The following is a 19,976-nucleotide window of genomic DNA, read 5'->3' as shown; positions in this document are numbered from 1 at the left end:
AAACAGCTCGCAAGGTGAAAAATTCTTTTTTATGTGCATCAAAACACTGAACACCTTCTTCCCACATAAGTTTGAGGTCATTAATTAAAGGTGCTAGGTAGACATTTATGTCGTATCCTGGTTGCTTAGGTCCCGAGACATCAAATACTTCCTCCTCATACATAGCCATGGTGGAAGTTTGTATATTGTAGCAATCACAGGCCAACAACTATATTTCATTGATAAATCTTCGTATGGATTGATGTCATCTGTGGACAACCCCAAGTGGAGGTTTCTCGGTTCAGACCCAAAATCTTGCCACAAATGGTCTACCAACCTCCAAGATGGAGTATTAGCTGGATGCCTTAACACACCATCTACTTTTCTGTCATTTCCATGCCAACACAAGTTCCTTGCATGTTAGAATTCTTGAACATCCTTAAGAACCTCGAAACAATTAGAAAATACCACAACTGTTTAGCTGCAACTCCCTTAATCTCTTCACTTGAGTTCTTACTTGTCTTCCACCTCGAAATGTTACATTTATGACACCTATTGATGTATGCCAAATCTTTTCTATACAAGCAGCAATTGTTTGGCCATGCATCTATTTTTTAATAACTGAGGCCCAATGCAGTAAGCGTTTTTTTTTTTTTTTTTTTGCTTCGTACATGGATACCGACATTTCATTATTTTCAAGCAAGAACTTACTAATCGTTTCCAGTAGTTTGGAGAAGCTAGCATTACTCCATCCAAATCTAACATTCAGGTTGTATAGTCTAACTAATGCTGATAACTTTGTGAATCTTTTACAACCAAGAAATAAAGGCTTCTTTGCATTATCAAACATATTGTCAAACGTATTAGGTACTTCAGAAAATTGATCGCGGACATTTTGAACCATATTTAGCACATAAAATAAATTGTCGTCGACCGTTTCTTCGTTCGTGTTAGACTGTCGATTACATAAAGTCTCTGAAGTAAAAGATTCGCCATGCCAAAACCATATCTTATAGCTTTGATCGATCCCATTGGCATATAGATGATATCTGATTGTTGATTCGTCCTACGACAAACAGTTCCCACATTTCAAACACGAACACCTAATAGTACTGGAACCTTTGCCATTACGAAAACCAAATTGAATGAACGCTTCCACTCCTAATTCATACTGCCTAGACATCCTATTCTTCATCATCCATGATTTATCCATTAGACGATATTACACAGTTTATATATCTCAGAAGTTGGACTTAGTCAAACGTATTTGCAATTAAAGAAACAAGATACTTAGGTTATATATTGAGTAGTTTTGTTTTGGTATGTTAAACCACCCTAAACCGAATTAAAGAACAAAACTCATATTCACCAAGCAAACAATAAGTACAGAGACAACATACATTTCCTCACTCATAACACACGAACAACAAGGAATCTTAAATCAAAGCATAACGTTAAATAATTTCAACACCAGATGTAACCTCTTTGTGCAAGACCTTGATAACAAAAGAAAAAGGAAAAGATATATCGTCCGAAACCAACAAGTCTAAAACCTAAAACCAATGGTTGAACTACTTTCCCCTCAATTTCAACAAGCCTAATACCTCTTTGTGAAATTTTTTATTGTATTCACAGGTAGATAAAGCAATCAAGGATTTAGAAATAATATCCTCTACGGCTCATGTTAATTACTTCAAGTATGCTTATCATGTTACCCTGCCCTTAGTTGTGTAATAACAACAACATTTTTAAAGTCAACAACGGATACAAGCACAAATCATTCTATATAAGGGTCAGAATCCCACAATTCAAGGTGCCAATATGCATGGTATACTGTAAAGATCTTAGCTAGACTAAATTGTCAATTAATTCCTTGTTAATTTCTGTTTTATTGAGTTGTATTTTGTTTATAATTAATTCTTTAGTCTTTATTTACGACTATAGTATAACAACTTTTACCTAATATACAAAATATTCAGCCTTAGTATGCACATCTAAGAGCTTATTCTCTTCCTCAATAAACTGGTGCATCCTTTTTGTCTACGGTAAGTTAGTATCACATAAGACAACACATGTAGCAGACCTCGAACACAATGCATAAACCAGAAGTCAAAGATCTAGATATTATCCATTCTATTTTGTTATGGCTCACTTACTTTTTCTTTACAATTCTAATCTCAAAGATGTTCCTTTGATTTCCCCTTCATAGTCATATATTATAATACATTTTGGATGTATAAATGAGCCCTCAAAGAACTAAGAGAACTTGAACGATATAACAAAACAAATGATCTAAAAGGAAAAAAAATTATAAATGACTATAATAACACATGATATACAAGAATGTGCTTCAAATATCATCTAGAAATTAGGATAATTTCAAGAATGTTTTAAGCTTATCTATCATCATAATCACAGGTATAAAACTAACAAAGGGATACAAAAAGTGAAAACACAAAATACATATGAACAAATAATTCCCATCTGTTATGCACCATGAAAATTTTACAGATCGATGATAAGATAAAAAAGGAATTCACCTGATCTCTGTGAGAATAAAAGAATTGTCTTTTCCTTAAGAGGGTATAGCAGAAAAACAAAGAAAACAAAGATAAAAATCATATCGAAATTGATATCTTATAACTATAGAACAAATGCTAACAAAATAAGTCATTCAAAATAATTGTTATAAACAAAAGTACAATCAATTCCAATCATCCACTAGAAATGAAATTGATTTCAGAATTTATGAGAATAAGGGTTGATCGAGAGCAACCTAAATGTCAAGCCAAAAATAACACTAGAAAGGAAAAGGATCAATTATCAGTGCATCATGCAAAACTTCGAGTGTCGAATAGACATGCCCAAGCTGGATTTAGACACTCTCATTTGTATTCACAAAAAGCATAGTTAACTAAAATTAAACACTACACAATTTCTCAATTATATGAGAAGCATCTAAAACGATAGTAAATCCCTGGTCTCATATAAGAAATGAAATAGAAAACCAATTCATGTATTGTGGTACACACCAGTTACTGCCTAATTAAGATAACGTAAGTGTATGTAAAAAAAATCCAGGATCTCGATATAAGATCATAAAAACTAAACTTCAAATTCAAGAAATTAAACAAACATTCAATCCGAAGCATCTGCCAATCCTTTGTCATTAAACGAGATTAGGACATAATACCTTTACTCATTATGCATCAAATGCTCGTTAAATTTGCCAGAAATTTGACATTTAGCTAAAAAGAAACAGTAAATATCACTTTTTAAAGAAAAAATCATCTAGAAAGAAATGGCGCAGAATTATAAAAAATGAACTTTACACCTTTCTTATCAGCTGAGATAAATTTCCCAATTAACACTACACAATTCAATCAACCCATTTTTCATAATGAAGAAGAAGAACCTCCCATAAAATCCATTGACATGAAGGCTAAAGCATTGTATTCTTGACAATCAATACATATAATCAAATTGATTTGACCCAATTAATAAGAAAATACAGCATATAATTACAATGGTATAAGCCACTTAAACCTATGACCTTTCAGAAAACATACGAGATTGAATAAAGATAAACATGCTATGATCATTGGAAAGAAAGAGTGAGAAAACAGGTCAAATCCTCAAAAAAAAAAAAAAAAAAAACCAAATGACTATCAAATTGAACCAAAATAATAAAGGAAAAGTATCCAACAGTCAATACCATCTTTGTCTCAAAGACAAGCGCAGATTTTATAACCATAAATACATATCACATAAGAACAATGACATGAAGCAATCCAACCGCAAACAATCTTCATACCATTACGTTCACATTGTAGTTTGTTTTTTTTTTTCTTAAATTTCTTTTCCAACAAATGGTTTATACTTTATCCTCACATTATTCTAGTTTTCTGGAATATGATAGCTAATGTTCAATACTTTATCCTTACAAACCAAAAATACTGAAACTATAACTTTTGTACTCAAATCATAAAACAATCTAATTTTGTAAATATTTCCCTTTTGATAACAACAATGTGAAAACAGACAACCCAAACTACAACCACCCATAATTAACACACTCTTGTAAATGGGTTGAAGATCACATGTGCACTAAGAGGAACAAGAAAGAGGCCATAAGCAGAATTGTTTAATCCAACAACTAGAGTGTGCTTACTGTCAATAAGATGCCTTTTTGCTTAACTCTCTAAATCAAGGTTTCAAGAGAATCAAGCTGAGAGTTAGCTCATGGATGTTCTTTTGGAAACTTACTACTACTATCCACTCTCCTAGTCTACCCTATACATAAATAAGGGCAAGATTGTTATGAAAAGTTGGTGTTGATTTGTGACCTATGCCATTAAATTTGATGGCATTTTGAATAAGAAACAATTTAATGTGTATTTCACCAGAGGACTCAAATAGTAATCAAATAACCCACAAGGCTTTGCTGAGTTCACTTTTCCAAATGGAAAAACTCTCTTATGTCCACTGGATAATGTTAGAAAAAATATGCCTCCTCTCATGCTCCACTAAAACAGAATTCAAAATTTAAATGGCTGAAAAATCAAGATCAAGTGTATTTTATTTCTTCGATTCCTTCTGTGGACTAATAGCTACTTGTATGAAAGAGATGTGACCTTTGACGGTCTTAAGTGTCAGTATTAAGAGATCACAAACTATGGAAAGGGTACGCAGATGAACACCAAATGAATATTCTGTTGTGGACTGCTTTATCTATCACTTTTTTAGCATCTCTGTTTCACTTTTCTGCCTCTTTTCCAGAAGAGTACACGAGTTTTTTATGAGATCACATTCCTTATGTAATTGTCTAAAATATTCTCACGTACACCCTATCCTTAATGGTCTTAAATTAAACGTTTTGCTTGTGTTTGAAGGAGTGATAGTTTGTAAGCCCTTTAATGTTTTATACTTCTCTTAAGTTTAATTTAAAGTTAGTAATTTAGTATGGACGTAGTAAATGTTAGGTTGGAAGCTGAACTTTTTGTTGAGAAAAAACTTGGTGAAAGGGAATTCAAATCGATTTCGACAACAATTTGGCAACTCATAAAGGCCGCAAAATGGATACGATCCCCCCTAACTAACAAGATGAGCATCTTAAATATGATACTTCCAATTGAAGATGAATTTAAGGGCTCAAAATAGAAAGTCTATTAAAATATCAAAGATAACAAATAGAGAATCTACTAAAATATCTTCTATGCTAGTGACTTCGAAACAAAAAATAGTGAATAAATAAAAGTTTTGGTTTGTAAGTAAGTATACAAGAGAACAAATGAAATCCAAGCCATAACTTGGCATTCTTGTAAGTATCAAGGACGAGATTCTAAATGGAGCTAACCTAATGGCTAATTCATTCAATTCACACTAGTTGAAATGCAATGCAATTCAGATGACTGTAAGACCTACTATCATTAACTTCCATCATGTTAATGCACAGCAGGGTACCTTCCAATGTAAGTATACTGATGGATAGATTTCTTGTCTACTAACACCATTTCCTCAATTTTATGAAAGAATTCAGCAGAAAATGTATGAACAGATCCATGTATTAAGCTTTAAGCTGACTCCCTGAACCATATTTTACATGACAACAGATCAAAGGATGGTAAGAAAGAGAAAGCCAGAAACAAACTATTTGCTATAATCTTGTAAGTACAACTGATCTGAATAATTCATATTCATGTAGCTTAAATAAATCAATACATCCTGAAATTTCATCCAACGTTCATGTGCAAATTTTTTTATTTATAAACAAAACTCACACAACTTGACATTCTTGTAAGTATCAAGGACGAGATTCTATACTAGGACTATGTTTGCCTAGCATTTTTTCTATTTTGTCAATTTATGATTTATGAACGAGTATCTGAATTTATTTATTTATTTAAGGATTTGGTTTTCATCTTTCTCTTTTAAATGCAAAAAAAAAAATTATTTATTTTAATTGTAATGACCTTAGCTTAGTATAAGAAATTGGATCGTTACATTTGGAATGCGTGAGATATTTTCATGATGTTTGCAAGATTTTAAATAAGTAGCTTAAAGGTTTCCAAACATGTCTACAAGCAATTCAAATGACGTAAAAGAAGTATAGAATCGATTTGGGATTACAAAATTAAATTTTAGAAGTTGCGAGGGGCTTATAAGACGACACAAATGAAAAACCCAAAAAAATCTCTAAGACATGTGTGAAAGTACTCTAAATGGGTCAAAACAAGTGATAAACTCATATGGAATTGGGCATTTGAGGTTTTGAATGTGCATGATGGATGCAAGATGTCTACGATATATTTGTGAGATAATAAATAAATACAAAAAGATAAAAGGAAAAGAAACTATCCAAAACATGTGCAAAGCCTCCAAAAAAACTTACTGTGATCTCACTTTGATTTAGGGTGGGAAAAATAGGAGTTTGTAGTTAGGTGTTCCAAGTTTCAAGACTGAAAGTTTAGCTAATAGTACATAATATTCAAGATCCAAACTCCAAACAATATTGAATATGCAAAAACCAGAGATTTACCAAATTCACAAAGTCACAACCAATTCTTCCATCCAAATTTAAACAACACTCTAAGAGAACAAAAAACATAATGTTCTAAATAATGAAAGCAAATAACAACTCAACTATTCCATATTCAAGATAAGAAATAAGTAGAAATAATCTATACAAAAAACACAATAATCCAAATCCATAAACAACAAAACTATATAATTGTTTTGAACAAACAAAGGAAAAAAATCAGTATAGAACCCAATGATAGAAAGTTTTTTAAGTCAATATGAAGGTTGAAGTTTGAGCATGAGGTAGTCTTTGAGTTTGTAACCGTTGTCTAAGTCGTTGGAATACAAGTTGTCGTTGTCGTTGTCTCCACTTGCCTAATTACCAAAGCTTCAACATGCATCATTCCCTAATCAATGTGTATAATCGTTGCCTAATAATTGTTGCCTCACTATTGCCTAATCATTAGAGCTTCGACGTTCCCTAATAAACCACTTCTATATATTAAAAAGATAAGAAATCACAAAGTTAAAAAGAGCATAAATGATGGGCGAAAGAAAATACAAAATTGTGTTGGGAAAAGAAATATAGAAGAAAATTTCTTAAAATGAAATTGTGTAAATTGGTGTAAAAACGAGACGAATACATTGGTAAAATATAATATTAAAATAGTTAAATATAATATAATATAAAAATAAAAAAGACAATAATATGAAAAATAAAGAAAAATGAAAATATCATTATTTTCCACTTCTCAGTTTCTTCAAATATTTTGGAAAATTCTCCAACAACTAAATATAAGTATTTATCATCAATTTGGTAAGCATGAGTAGAATACATGACTATTAATGAGCACATGGTAATGGTATGAGTGTTGACCGATTAATTTGTGGTTATTGTCATCTATATATTAATAATATTTATAATATAAACTGCATATTATTTTGCCAAAAGAAAAAGAGAAAAAGAAAGCTTAATATTATTTTGCCAATATCACATTCGCTCTCATTTCAGTTGCTTGCTCTTTAATCCAGTCGCCGCTTGTTCTGTCCCACGGCGACGGCGAGTCTCTTCCGTCAAAAGACCCACGCCAACCTACTACTGACCGCGAACCGTCGGCGCGACTGCATCCCCTTGCGGCAGCCATACCTGTATATTCGAGCCCTCTCCTTCTGACGGTCAAGAGACCTACGGCGACTATTCAGTACTGTACGGAAGTTTCCCTCAGCCGTAGGGAACCTCTTCTCTTCTCCGGATTATTCTAGCAACAGCTCACTGGAGAAAGGGTCCGCACACTCTGCTTCAATAAATTTTCAATGATGTTTTAATTGATTCGATCTTCAAAACGGTTTTTAATTGTAATTAGGGATTTCTATCAGTTGGGATTAATGAGTTTGCCCGAATAACTGTCTCACTTGTAGAACATTGCCTGTTTGTTTGTTTTGCCTGTCATGTCTTGCTTGCTTATTTGCTTAAATTAGTTGCTTGTGTATCCCACTGTATGGGTTCGTAGATTCTTGGTGTCTTGCTGACCTAATTATACACCTACAGAAACTTTTGTGGAGAAAAACGTATGATTGCTATGTTTATTCTATGAAACAACATATTCAATATTGTCATATCATTCATGTGGATAGAGTAAGAAATTTTAGAGGGTCATGTGTTTGTTCCACTAAAAAAGTTCAGAATTGAAACCATGTATAAACCCATGCAAATTTTAGAGGGCTGTTCTTTTGTTTGTTTCACTAAAGAAGTTTAGAAGCATATTTGTTAATGTACCCCAGTTAGCATGTTGTACCATTCACAATGTAGATTGTAGTCTAATTGAGCTAGATGCGAGTTAACATCATTTAAGAAAAATAGCTACATTGTGAAATGGCATTACAACCCAAATTTGGACTGCATTTGAGGACAAATAATATTGATGTTTTTAATTTTACTTTAAGGCTAGCATTGTATTGCATAATATAAACTCATGACAATGATTTTGTATTTGTTTTAATGCTTCTTACCTTTTGTATTATTTCTCCAGGACCAAACACAATGAAACGGAATCCAGGTGTTGAAAATGTGTCTGGTTCTTCATCTTCTAAGCCATTACATGCTGCTGTTGATAACAAACCCGTCTTCTTAACTAAAGCCCAACGTGAACAATTAGCTCTTCAACGACGCCAAGATGAAATCTCTCTTCAAAGACGCCATCAAGACCAGCTTCTTCTCTCTAATTCTCAGAAACCTTTGCCCGATTCTGTTGACAACCACAAACCTTCTGATTCTGACCGTCGCGATCGTGATAGAGGACGAGACCGAGAAAGAGATCGAGATCGCGACAGGGCTCGCGATCGGGAAAGAGATCGTGACCGGGATTTGGAGCGACGGAATCGTGAGAAGGAGCGCGAGGAAGAGGCCAAAGCTCGAGAGCGCACACGCTTAGAGAAGCTAGCAGAACGAGAGCGTGACAAGGAGTTGGATGCCATTAAAGAACAATATCTTGGCTCTAAGAAGCCTAAGAAACGTGTTATTAAACCTAGTGAGAAATTTCGCTTTTCATTTGATTGGGAAAACACTGAGGATACTTCTCGAGACATGAATTTGCTATATCAAAATCCTCACGAGGCCCAACTTTTGTTTGGACGAGGGTTCCGTGCTGGAATGGACAGAAGAGAGCAGAAGAAACTTGCGGCTAAGAATGAGAAGGAGATGAGGGAGGAGATCCGAAAGAAAGATGGTGTGGAGGAAAAACCAGAGGAGGCTGCAGCTCAAAAACTCAAGGAAAAAGCTGCTGATTTGTATGACTCATTTGATATGAGAGTTGATCGGCACTGGAGCGAAAAGAAGCTAGAGGAGATGACTGAGAGGGATTGGAGAATTTTCAGGGAGGACTTCAATATATCCTATAAAGGATCCAAGATCCCTCGCCCCATGAGGAGTTGGACGGAGAGTAAGTTGACAACGGAACTTCTTAAGGCGGTAGAAAGGGCTGGTTATAAGTCACCCTCCCCCATTCAGATGGCTGCCATTCCATTGGGTTTACAACAACGTGATGTTATTGGGATTGCCGAGACTGGTTCTGGTAAGACTGCTGCCTTTGTTCTTCCCATGCTTGCTTATATTACAAGGTTGCCTCCCATCAACGAAGAGAATGAGGCAGAAGGGCCTTATGCGGTAGTGATGGCTCCCACTCGTGAACTTGCTCAGCAGATTGAGGATGAAACTGTCAAATTTTCTCATTATTTGGGTATTAAAGTGGTTTCAATTGTTGGAGGTCAATCTATCGAGGAGCAAGGATTTAAGATCAGGCAAGGTTGTGAGGTTGTCATTGCCACTCCTGGTCGTTTGCTGGATTGTTTGGAGAGGCGTTATGCTGTACTTAATCAATGTAATTATGTTGTTCTAGATGAGGCTGATAGGATGATAGATATGGGTTTCGAGCCTCAAGTTATGGGGGTTTTAGATGCTATGCCTTCAAGCAATCTTAAACCTGAAAATGAGGACGAGGAGCTTGATGAGAAAAAAATATATCGAACTACATACATGTTTAGTGCTACCATGCCACCTGCTGTGGAGAGACTCGCTAGAAAATATCTAAGAAATCCTGTTGTTGTTACCATTGGAACTGCTGGAAAGGCAACTGACCTAATATCTCAACATGTTATTATGATGAAGGAATCAGAGAAGTTTTATAGATTACAGAATTTGCTTGATAACCTGGGTGACAAAACAGCTATTGTTTTTGTTAACACCAAGAAGAATGCCGATACTGTTGCCAAAAATTTGGACAAGGCAGGGTATCGTGTTACAACTTTGCATGGTGGGAAGTCACAAGAACAAAGGGAAATTAGTCTTGAAGGGTTTAGAACTAAGAGATATAATGTTCTCGTTGCCACAGATGTTGCTGGTCGTGGAATAGATATTCCTGATGTTGCTCATGTCATAAACTATGATATGCCTAGTAACATTGAAATGTATACACATCGTATTGGACGTACCGGCCGTGCAGGGAAAACAGGTGTGGCCACTACATTTTTGACTTTACAAGATTCTGAAGTCTTTTATGATCTTAAGCAAATGCTTATCCAAAGCAATAGTCCTGTGCCTCCTGAATTGGCAAGGCATGAAGCGTCTAAGTTCAAGCCTGGTAGTATTCCTGATAGACCTCCTCGACGTAATGAAACTCTTTTTGCACATTGAGAGGCATGTTTCTGAAGACATTTACATGGTCAAAATTCTCTATCGGTTACATGGTTGCTTTGTTTTACTTTTATATTTAGTAAATTTTGTTCTCATTGTAATTTTAAGATGTTCTTGGCATTAGACGAGTTTTTACTTTTTATTTCTCTTTGTGTTGCCTTAAAATCTATTCGATTGGACTTACCTATGACAATTTCTACCCAGTTTTATCATTGGATATCGTGCTTGATTTTCAAATTTACAGATATATTAAATGGTGAAACAGCCAACTGACTTGGGGTATCTATTTGCTCAATGATTCTTTTTTTCTTTCCGTTGTATTTTCTGCATATCTGCATAGTGTTTGGGGAGTCTAATGCAAGGGTTTTATGAAATCTACTTATAAAGTTTATGCAAATCGACCAATAACTTTAATATTCCAGTAGGTTTAGAGGCTAGAGCTCTGTGTTCCCTAGTGAGAAGACTTTCTTGGAACTGCCCCATTTTATACATGAAGATTATGCTTAATGATATACAAGGAAGTTTACCATAGGGTACAATTGTGCATCCATCTTCTTCCTGCGTTAGAATTTATCAGCCAAATTGTTTGTTGAACAAGAACTGTCCACAGGGGCGGCTGCTGCCGCTGCTTCAGGATTGAGCACTCTCTTCTTGGTAATAATTGTTCAGACCTTGCCAAGTTCCCTTTTTCCCTTCTTGTTTTTGTTGGACAATGACGCATTTATTTGGGGCAATTATAGACTTCGATTTAGCAGAAAATGACAAAGAATGACAGGACCAGCGATGCTAGTGTCCAGGTGGACTGAGAGGGTTCACTGGGAAACTTTGAAGAGGTTGCGCTTCCTTAACGCTAAGAGGAACCATTTGGAAGCACTTTTTAGTACTGCACTTGAAGTCTCTGATCAAACTTTGATGGGTAACTAATTTTATATTCATTTATCGGCATGATGTTCATTTTTCAATTATGTTTAATTTATTGGCATCCCTTTTAATTTTGATAATTGAAAGTACAAACTCAGGTTTTGGTTGAAGGTTTCTGTGTTCTACTTCTAGACAATATGGTGAATCAGTATACAGCTCGTGTTCACTATAGAACTCTTCCTTTAATTTTAAGTGCCTGAAATATATGGACATGGATACTGGAAAAGCGACAATTCTCGGCTGCCCACTCTTTTTATTATAATGCATGGTTAGGTATATTATGCTTTCAGGACAAATTTGTCCTATGAGTTTCTTCAGAAGTCATAAGAGGGACTAGGAAACTTATTCTACCAGTTAAGATTTTGCTGGAGAGGTATGAAGAAGATCCAAAAGCTTCGGTGGTTGAGCTCTAGGCAATGCTGTTTGAGGCTATACTAAGCTTTTTTTTCTTTTTTTTCCTTCTAAGATCTGATTTGATAGAGAATTAAAAACTAATCCTTTCATTCCAATTTCTCTTTGAACCTTGGATAATGTAAGTAGGCATGAAGCTGGTTTGGATCACCTGGACCCTAGTGTGGTTAGTTTGATGGCTAATTAACAATGAGATCATCCTGTAGAAGCTGTATTGTTACAAAAGAAAGATTGTTGATTACTGAAATCTACGAACTTACAGGCGTGTGGAACACAATAACATATCAAGACCTCTTGGAAGAAACTGATGATGATGCGGTTGCTCTAGTCTTTTCAATCTCATGAAAGGAGTATCCTAAATCTGCATTTTGATCTTTTATCCGCATAGTTTATATTAAACCCTCATTTATGCCCTCCATTTTGTTGTCGCCATTCTGCTGTCAGTGCTTATTCGAGTTCTCCAAAAGTTTGCTCAAATTTGCCAGTGAACATGACTCTAGACGTTGGTATCATAGGGTGAAGTTGAAGATTATCAAAGTTCCTTAATTCTTTTTATTTTTTATTTTTTTTATTTCTTTTTCACTCTTTTCATTATAGCATGGACAATTTTTTCTTAGTTAGTCGATAACTACTTAGGCTCCTTTATAATTGCCTCGTTGATGATCTGCCAGAAATCAAGTATGCTATATATGACATGGGATTATTAGTGTATGATTACTTGATTGTCAAGTTCAATAGAGCTTCCATTCTACTGCAGAGCTCTCTTTAAAAGATATCACATTCTTGCTGTTGGTGTAGAGAGAGCATAACATTGTGATGCTGATTATGGTATCAGGTGAATTGATGGCATTACTTCTTCTGAAGTTCATCTTCGCAGAACGTTGCAAATCCTGAGAGTTCTCAACCCTTAGCATCAATTTTTTCACTATGATGGCTGTGAATGTGTGGCATTAATTGTAACCATCTCTGCAAGAACATTTTTGAAAGTGCCATGAGCTGGAGTGTTAAAAGAGGTTCACTTCCCTTTGGTTTTTGGAATTCTTTTTTAATTACATTTCCGAGCGTTTAATTTAAATAATAATTTTTTTTTCAAAATTAGAGTGTTTGAAACTATTTATTTTAGATATATTTTAAACAAACTTTTATAAAAATGGTTTAAATAAAAATGAGTTTTGTTAATCTAAATGGACCTTTAATTGTAAATGGACCATTTAGATTCATTAATAATTAAACTAGCTCAAACTGTTTCAGCAATATAAAGCAAGTTGATTCACAATAAGCTGTTTTGCCTTTGATTAGTTATAATATATCCCGTAACTGTGCAACTGAACTTGTTTTTTTCTTTTCTTTTTTTATTTTTTTTTTTATAGATAAAGTAACAATTTTGTTGATGTATAAAATTTATAGAAAGGGCAAATTGTATGGAATTACAATAGGCTTGTCCAAAAATTGTTGATGTATAAAATTTATAAAAAGGGATAAACTGTATTTACAATAGGCTTGTCCAATTACATGAAAGGAAAGTTGACTGTAAGTATAAGTATTCTTGACCCCCAAAACATTAAAAAAAAAAAAAAAAAAAAAAACACTCAGTGCCAAAATAAAGTTGTGAAATATGAGCGGTGTCTCAATATAAAGTTGTTTCCCAAATAATCGCAACATTTAGAAAACTGTTCTTTTCTTCTCTCTAGAATCTCTTCTTGTGATAATTCTAGCTTTCTGATGACCAATGATTGTTAAAAAGACACATCCTATCCAACCAAGTTCGAATTTTGTAGAAAAATAAAATATTTGAACTCGAACAAACTTGAGATGAACTACAAGCTATGGACCCCTAACTACCACTATGCCAGGAAAGTGTACACTTTCTTTTTTCTTGTATAAATCATAAATATGAACAATTATTGACTATCAAAAAGTTAGAATTGCCCTTTAACTAAAGGTCGCTGCTTTCCTTAGTTCACTTAGATTTACTAGAGGAGAGAAAACCTCCTCTTTTTTTTTTCCGTTTTAAAAGTCACATTTATCTGACAATGCAACCTTACACAAATATGATTTTCTAAAAGACAGCATCTAATATTGGGAGGAAGAGAAAACTTGAGTTATTTGCTTCTTCGCTTGTTTAAAATCCAAATCAAGGGCATGGATTGGGAAACCGTGAATGAATTTCGTCTATTTCAGAAATCATTTCAGGTGTGAGCTCAACCTTAATTGCATTTAGAATATCCAAGAGTTGCCATGACTTGGTAGCGCCAAAAACGACACTTGCTACAAGGGGATGCCTGAGAACAAAGGCTGCAGAAACCAAAAATTAGATATTGCTATGAAAACTGAAAACATAGAAAATGTCAAAATGTAAAACTATAGACCAACTGCAAAAAAATACACAAGAACCTTGATCAGTTCAGGATGCAACAAGTCCTCCCCAAGATGTCAAGAAACTCATTTTAATTTCAGTTCATTGAAAGACATGTAAACTTTTAAGAACGATAGTTTTGGTTTGTCAGATGGATTCGCTTCGCAACTCAAAGATGTAAATGAGATTAAGAGGCGACTAGATTATCCTTACTAAATTTATACCGGGAATTTCGTCCATATACATATGATCTTTATTCTTCCATCTTTCATGAGCCTTTTAATATCGCTAGTACAGATAAGAAACCTTTACTTGACATGGGTTAGTTCAAAAAATCAAAGGTCATTTCAATTCTGATTCCTGATGTTTTTTTATGGCTAATAAAACTAGAAAGCTTACTTTCCTCCCTATGTAACCATTATTTACTCGTTATAAAGAGCATTATAAGCTAACTTAGCAATGGACTTTAACCTGCTGAAATTGTGGTATCTCACTAGGAGCTTTTGTTTTGTTCTCCTTGTGTGAGTTTCAGATTCACAGTCAAACAAATGATTTCATCTTCTGCTCTATCTTGAAAGACAATTTAGGAATTTATTCATACGAGATTTATCATACACAGGCTAATCTAGGGATTTACTCTTTTGTGTAACACCTCAAAACACAACTAAGCAAGGCTTACAACCTACTTTACAAGATCATGAGCTACATCTCAAAAGAAACAATACACAGGGAGGGAAGAAAAGGGAGAACAAACCAATTGCCATAGAGACTGGATGAAGGCCATATTTCTTAGCAACCTTAATATAGTCCTGCAAACAATAGGCGGCAGAAAACAGGTTACTGAACGCACCATGCTAAGTAGTCTACATACTTTGAAGCAGTCAAGTCAAATACGTTAAGATCTGAAGTAATAGTAACAATGGAACAATCGTGCTACAAGTATGCCCAACAATCATCATCAACATTAGAAAATGCAAAAGCTTCACAATCAATCGGTCGTTATCTTTCAGTTTTCATGTACTACAAAGAAAAATAAATAAAATAAAAACTCAAGAATTTGCATACCATGGTAGCTGTTCTGATGACGGTATTGTTTAGGTTATATCTAGATTCCCCTTCTAAATATTTTCCTAGAATATACACAGAAACCTTAGTTCACATAAGAAAGTCTACATCTAATGAATCTGTAACAATTTCCTTTCGGTTTATGATCAGAAAAGATGATAAAGGGAAGCATTTTATAGATACCTCTGAAAAGATGAAGTCGAGCATCTGCAGGACCGCCTTCAGGAGAAAAGTACTTCCCAGAAAGTATGCCCATCGCCAAGGGGCTGTATGCTAATAAGCTGATTCTGAAAAAGATTACGTCATCCATGAAACAACAATAACATAGTAACAAACATTCGTTATTGTATTTAATATGTTTATCGACTTTAAAAAGTACTGATAAGTTTGTAAACTTTTGATTTGGGTGTAATGGGTCCATGGATTTTAAATTTGTAATAGGGCTATAAATTTTTTAAATCAAATAGGTAAGGGACCTATCAAACACGAAATTTAAAGTCCAATGACCCTTTAGATGTTTGTTTAAGGACATATTAAATTGTAAGTCCTGGGTCTATTTTTTTAAGCTAAATGACGTAGTAAACATAACACAATGTGCCTTTAGCAAAGAAGATACTACCTCTCGTGATGACAACATTCAGCTAGGCCAGAATCAAAAGTTCGGCAAAGCAAATTGTACGAATTCTTCAAAGTAGAAATGTTCCATTTAGTAGCAATAAAAATGAAAAATAGAATCAGACAAAATATTGAGCTCAAGCACCTGCAATGAAACCACTTTCGGAACGTGGGGATATCTTTCACCAATATGTGCAAATTTCATAACACCATAAGGTGTTTCATTGCTGAGGCCAATATACCTGATCTGAAAACACAAGATCTTCCAAATTACTTGAAGACACGGAATGCTAATTGAGCGAGTGAGAGAGAGAACGGACATGGCACTATGATTGCCTACCTTACCAGCATCAGCAGCCTTGCTGAGCGCAAATAGTTGCTCTTCTATTGTAACTGATGAGTATTGCCAGGATGGATTATATTCAGTTTCTCCAAACATTGGAACATACCTTAAAAGAAAAACATACACAAATGATTATGTTGTTCTAACAACCAAAATAAATATACAGATATAACACAAAAATGGTGCCCGACTGGCCAGTAATTCACCAAGGAAAGTTAAATAACTATACAGTCTATACCACCATAACATTCACAGATTAAGTTAGTACATACAAACCGATCAGGCCAATGAATCTGGTAAATATCAATGAAATCCGTTTGCAGTCGCTTTAAGCTGCACAAAATAGATATTTCACATCAGAGAAGATTTATCATTTATTCTCCTCATGCCACATAGACTAATCAGTAGATTTGAGTTTATAATTCCTTCCAAGCGGGGTTTTCTTTTCCACTATGGTATGTATTGTTACAAAAAAAGGAAATAAATTCCAACCAAATGAAGTTAAAAATTTATATATATTTATACACAATTGGATATCCTGCCAAGAGTATCTAATAACATGTAGTTTGCCCTAAAACGATAATAATATCTAGGATTAAATATCTTTTTAATTTCTATTTTCTTTTCCAATCTTTACTCTTCAATTTTAAAATTATAGAATTTGACTTCCGTAGTTTTCAAACGACTTCCTTCCCCTTCCACCATCACCATTCTCTCCCTTCCCCTCCCTTCCCTTTCCCTACCCCGTAGCAGGTGACCAGCCTTCAAAGCTAGAGGACAGTTGAATGAGAGGAATTTGTAAGATAGAGGGGAACCGTTGGAAAGTGGGGAAGTAAAGTGATAACTAGCCATGATATCTTATTGATTGTAAGCAACGGGGAGGGAAGAGGAAAAAAGGTTGGATTTCAATTTTTTTCACATCACAATGTGTATATATATAAATTTTTTTTTTATAAATGATGCCACATTTCCATAAAAGTGATCAAGTCTATTAGAATGCCGCTTCAGTGTGCACTGGCAGAAAACCTGATAGCATAACCCATTTTAAATATTTCAAACATTCAATTAAATCATTAAATTTGTAAAACTTAGAAAGCAAAAGAAACTCTTTCTGAAACCTCAAGGACAGAAAAATGTATTTATCCCTGATATCTATCTGTGAAAATACGTGATTTCACACTATAGACCTAGCATCAATTGCTTCTGTAATATTCTTAGTATCCAAACACTTTGGTCCGCCTCGTATCCAAGTCATTTGCCCAGATGGTCCGGCAACCTGCAGATTGTATCAGAAATTTATCTCAGCATAAAAGTTCCAAGATGCAATCAATTTTAAGTTAGAAATCGAATTTATGTTGGCCATTTCAAAAACCAAAGCAACCTAACCAAGAGGGAAAATAATCAGATAATTTGTAGCTTGGAAATTCTTTATAATTCTACCAGCATGATTCATTTAAAAAATAAATACTTCATATATATAATTAGATCAACCTTGCCCGACTGGCTTGTTTGAACTGTAGACTATGATAACCTGCAAATCCTTGTTAAAACTTTCGAAGGCTCTTCATAATAAGCATAATCTTAAGCCTAGAACTTCTCAAGATGTTTTTGTAGGCTATACCCTTGATTATAATGTATATTTTTGTTATAACCTTCTCATCAAAAAGTCCAGTGTCACTCAGCCTGTTCACTTCCATGAGACCATTTCTCCTTTTGCTAATTGTTCACGCCATAATAAAACTATATTCAAAATTTTCCTTTTTTTCGAGACCCAATTTTCTTATTCAATATGATTATTGCACTTTCTACTAAACTCATTCAGGAACATGTTCACTAATGACCCAATATGTTATTTAATAAAAATGTCAGTGTGATTATACAATCTTTATCTACCTATTTGTCATGCAACTGCTACTAAAATAACACGTAATGAAAAATGTCAGAGAGATCATACAATCTCTCTACCTATTCTTTGAGCTATTAAGTACCTAACTTTTAGAAAAACTCAAGCCGAACTAGCTAAACTATTCTTAACAGCGTTAGTAGTATATTAACTAAAAGAAAACTACAAAAGAAATATGAGCTCTACGTAACAGCTCGATAGCGCACAATCCTTAGGCCTTTACATTCGCAAAAGGAAGGTTACAAAAGCAAAATCAACAAATAATGAGCGAAACAGCAAAATATAAGCCAAGGTAGTCTTGGAAAATTGCAGAAATATAGCGATACGGGAAACACACGCGCACAGAGAGAGACGAACCTTTGAAGCTAAAACAATACGGTCCCGAGTAATTTTTCGGCTTCTGATCCAATGGCCAAGGTACTCCTCACTCCGGCCCTGAGTCTCAGAACGTTGAGGCACTGGATACCTACAAATAGAACCGGTTGCATATAGTTGGAATAAAACATGAACTCCCAGAAATGGAATTCTATAGTAGTGAGAAATGTAGGCATCATAGAATGAGCTAGAAGAAGAGAGCGAGACCAAAATACATTTCTGCGGAATCGAAGAAGTTGATGCCGGCATCGAAAGCTTGGTCAAGGAGGTGAAATGACTGAAACAGAGAGTTTTGTTCGCCGAACGTCATGGTACCTGAGAAAATGCAGAAAGGAATAGTTAGATCATAGGGAAACTGAGGATTGCAAAGTAAGAAGCAAGAGAAATAATCGAATCAACCAAAGCAGAGCCTTGAAACAGTGAGATTCGGAGCAAGATTGAAGAGAGGAACCGGCATCGTACAGAAGAAAGATGAACAAGGCAGGGGGACTTCTAAGACGATGAAGATAACGTTCGATAATAAATAGAATGCAGGTGTCTTCTCAAAAATATAACAATTCTAAAAACGCCCGACTCACGCTGTAAATATGGTCACGATTTTTTATATTTGTAAACAATTTTTTTTAAGATTCTTTAATCCTTTATATACGATTTTATAGATTTGTTAAAAGAAGACGATCCACGCAGCTGATGGAAAGGAAGAGAAAACAATAAAGGTAATACAAAAAAATCAGATTTTGTTAACCAAATTTAAATATAAATAAAATATGGATCTTTTCAAAAATATAACGGTAAAATATTTACACTATACAATAATTCCGAAAATTGAAAAAGCTCACATGCCTACACGTAAAATCCTAAAAATGCCCTGTCAACCACACTGTCAACAACATGCACCTCTAATATATTTGGTACGATTGTTTAGATTTGGCTACAATTTATTTTTTCAATTCTATCGTTTAATTTTGTTACACGATCGTTTAATTTGGTACGTTTAAATTTCGTTACACGTTTAGATTTAACTCAAAATTTGGTATACTATCGTTTAGATTTGGCTAAACGATTTTTTTTTAATTCTTTTGGTATACAATTTATTTTTTCCAATTCTATCGTTTAATTTTATTACACGATCGTTTAATTTGGTTACTTTTACATTTGGTTACACGATCATTTAAATTTGACTCAAAATTTAGTATACAATCGTTTAGATTTGTCTACACGATAACTTTTTTTACATTATTGTTTACTTTTGTTATACGATCGTTTACATTTGGCTACTCCAATCTAAATAATTTTTTTT

The 19,976-nt window shown here is 34.3% G+C and overlaps 2 protein-coding genes across 5 annotated transcripts; one reads left to right on the top strand and one right to left on the bottom strand.

Moving 5' to 3' along the window:
• The first annotated feature begins 7,434 nt into the window (after window positions 1-7,434).
• LOC103500123 (DEAD-box ATP-dependent RNA helicase 21) lies at window positions 7,435-13,605 on the top strand. Of its 3 annotated transcripts, none has more exons than XM_051086943.1 (4): window positions 7,452-7,782; window positions 8,529-11,341; window positions 11,428-11,603; window positions 12,855-13,605. In XM_051086943.1, the coding sequence occupies exon 2, from the start codon at window positions 8,540-8,542 to the stop codon at window positions 10,685-10,687; it is 2,148 nt and encodes a 715-aa protein (XP_050942900.1). In that variant the 5' UTR covers window positions 7,452-7,782; window positions 8,529-8,539; the 3' UTR covers window positions 10,688-11,341; window positions 11,428-11,603; window positions 12,855-13,605. The 3 variants fall into 3 exon arrangements, with proteins under 3 accessions (XP_008461552.1, XP_050942900.1, XP_050942899.1); XM_051086942.1 differs by having other exon boundaries at window positions 12,282-13,605; XM_008463330.3 differs by having other exon boundaries at window positions 7,435-7,782; window positions 11,428-13,605.
• A 168-nt stretch (window positions 13,606-13,773) lies between these two features.
• On the bottom strand, window positions 13,774-19,264 carry LOC103500122 (uncharacterized). 2 transcript variants are annotated; one of them, XM_051086944.1, is made up of 12 exons: window positions 19,139-19,264; window positions 18,892-18,991; window positions 18,659-18,767; window positions 17,586-17,674; window positions 16,675-16,731; window positions 16,396-16,504; window positions 16,201-16,302; window positions 16,060-16,124; window positions 15,624-15,727; window positions 15,441-15,505; window positions 15,130-15,184; window positions 13,774-14,314 (listed from the first exon to the last, which is right to left on the bottom strand). In XM_051086944.1, the coding sequence occupies exons 2-12, from the start codon at window positions 18,984-18,986 to the stop codon at window positions 14,154-14,156; spliced, it is 1,011 nt and encodes a 336-aa protein (XP_050942901.1). In that variant the 5' UTR covers window positions 18,987-18,991; window positions 19,139-19,264; the 3' UTR covers window positions 13,774-14,153. The 2 variants fall into 2 exon arrangements, with proteins under 2 accessions (XP_050942901.1, XP_008461548.1); XM_008463326.3 differs by having other exon boundaries at window positions 19,076-19,241.
• Window positions 19,265-19,976: the final 712 nt, after the last annotated feature.

Source organism: Cucumis melo, chromosome 6 (assembly GCF_025177605.1).
Source record: "Cucumis melo cultivar AY chromosome 6, USDA_Cmelo_AY_1.0, whole genome shotgun sequence".
Classification (NCBI taxonomy): Eukaryota; Viridiplantae; Streptophyta; class Magnoliopsida; order Cucurbitales; family Cucurbitaceae; genus Cucumis; species Cucumis melo.
Note: the sequence above shows the minus strand (reverse complement) of the source record. Positions and strands in the feature narration are given on the sequence as shown.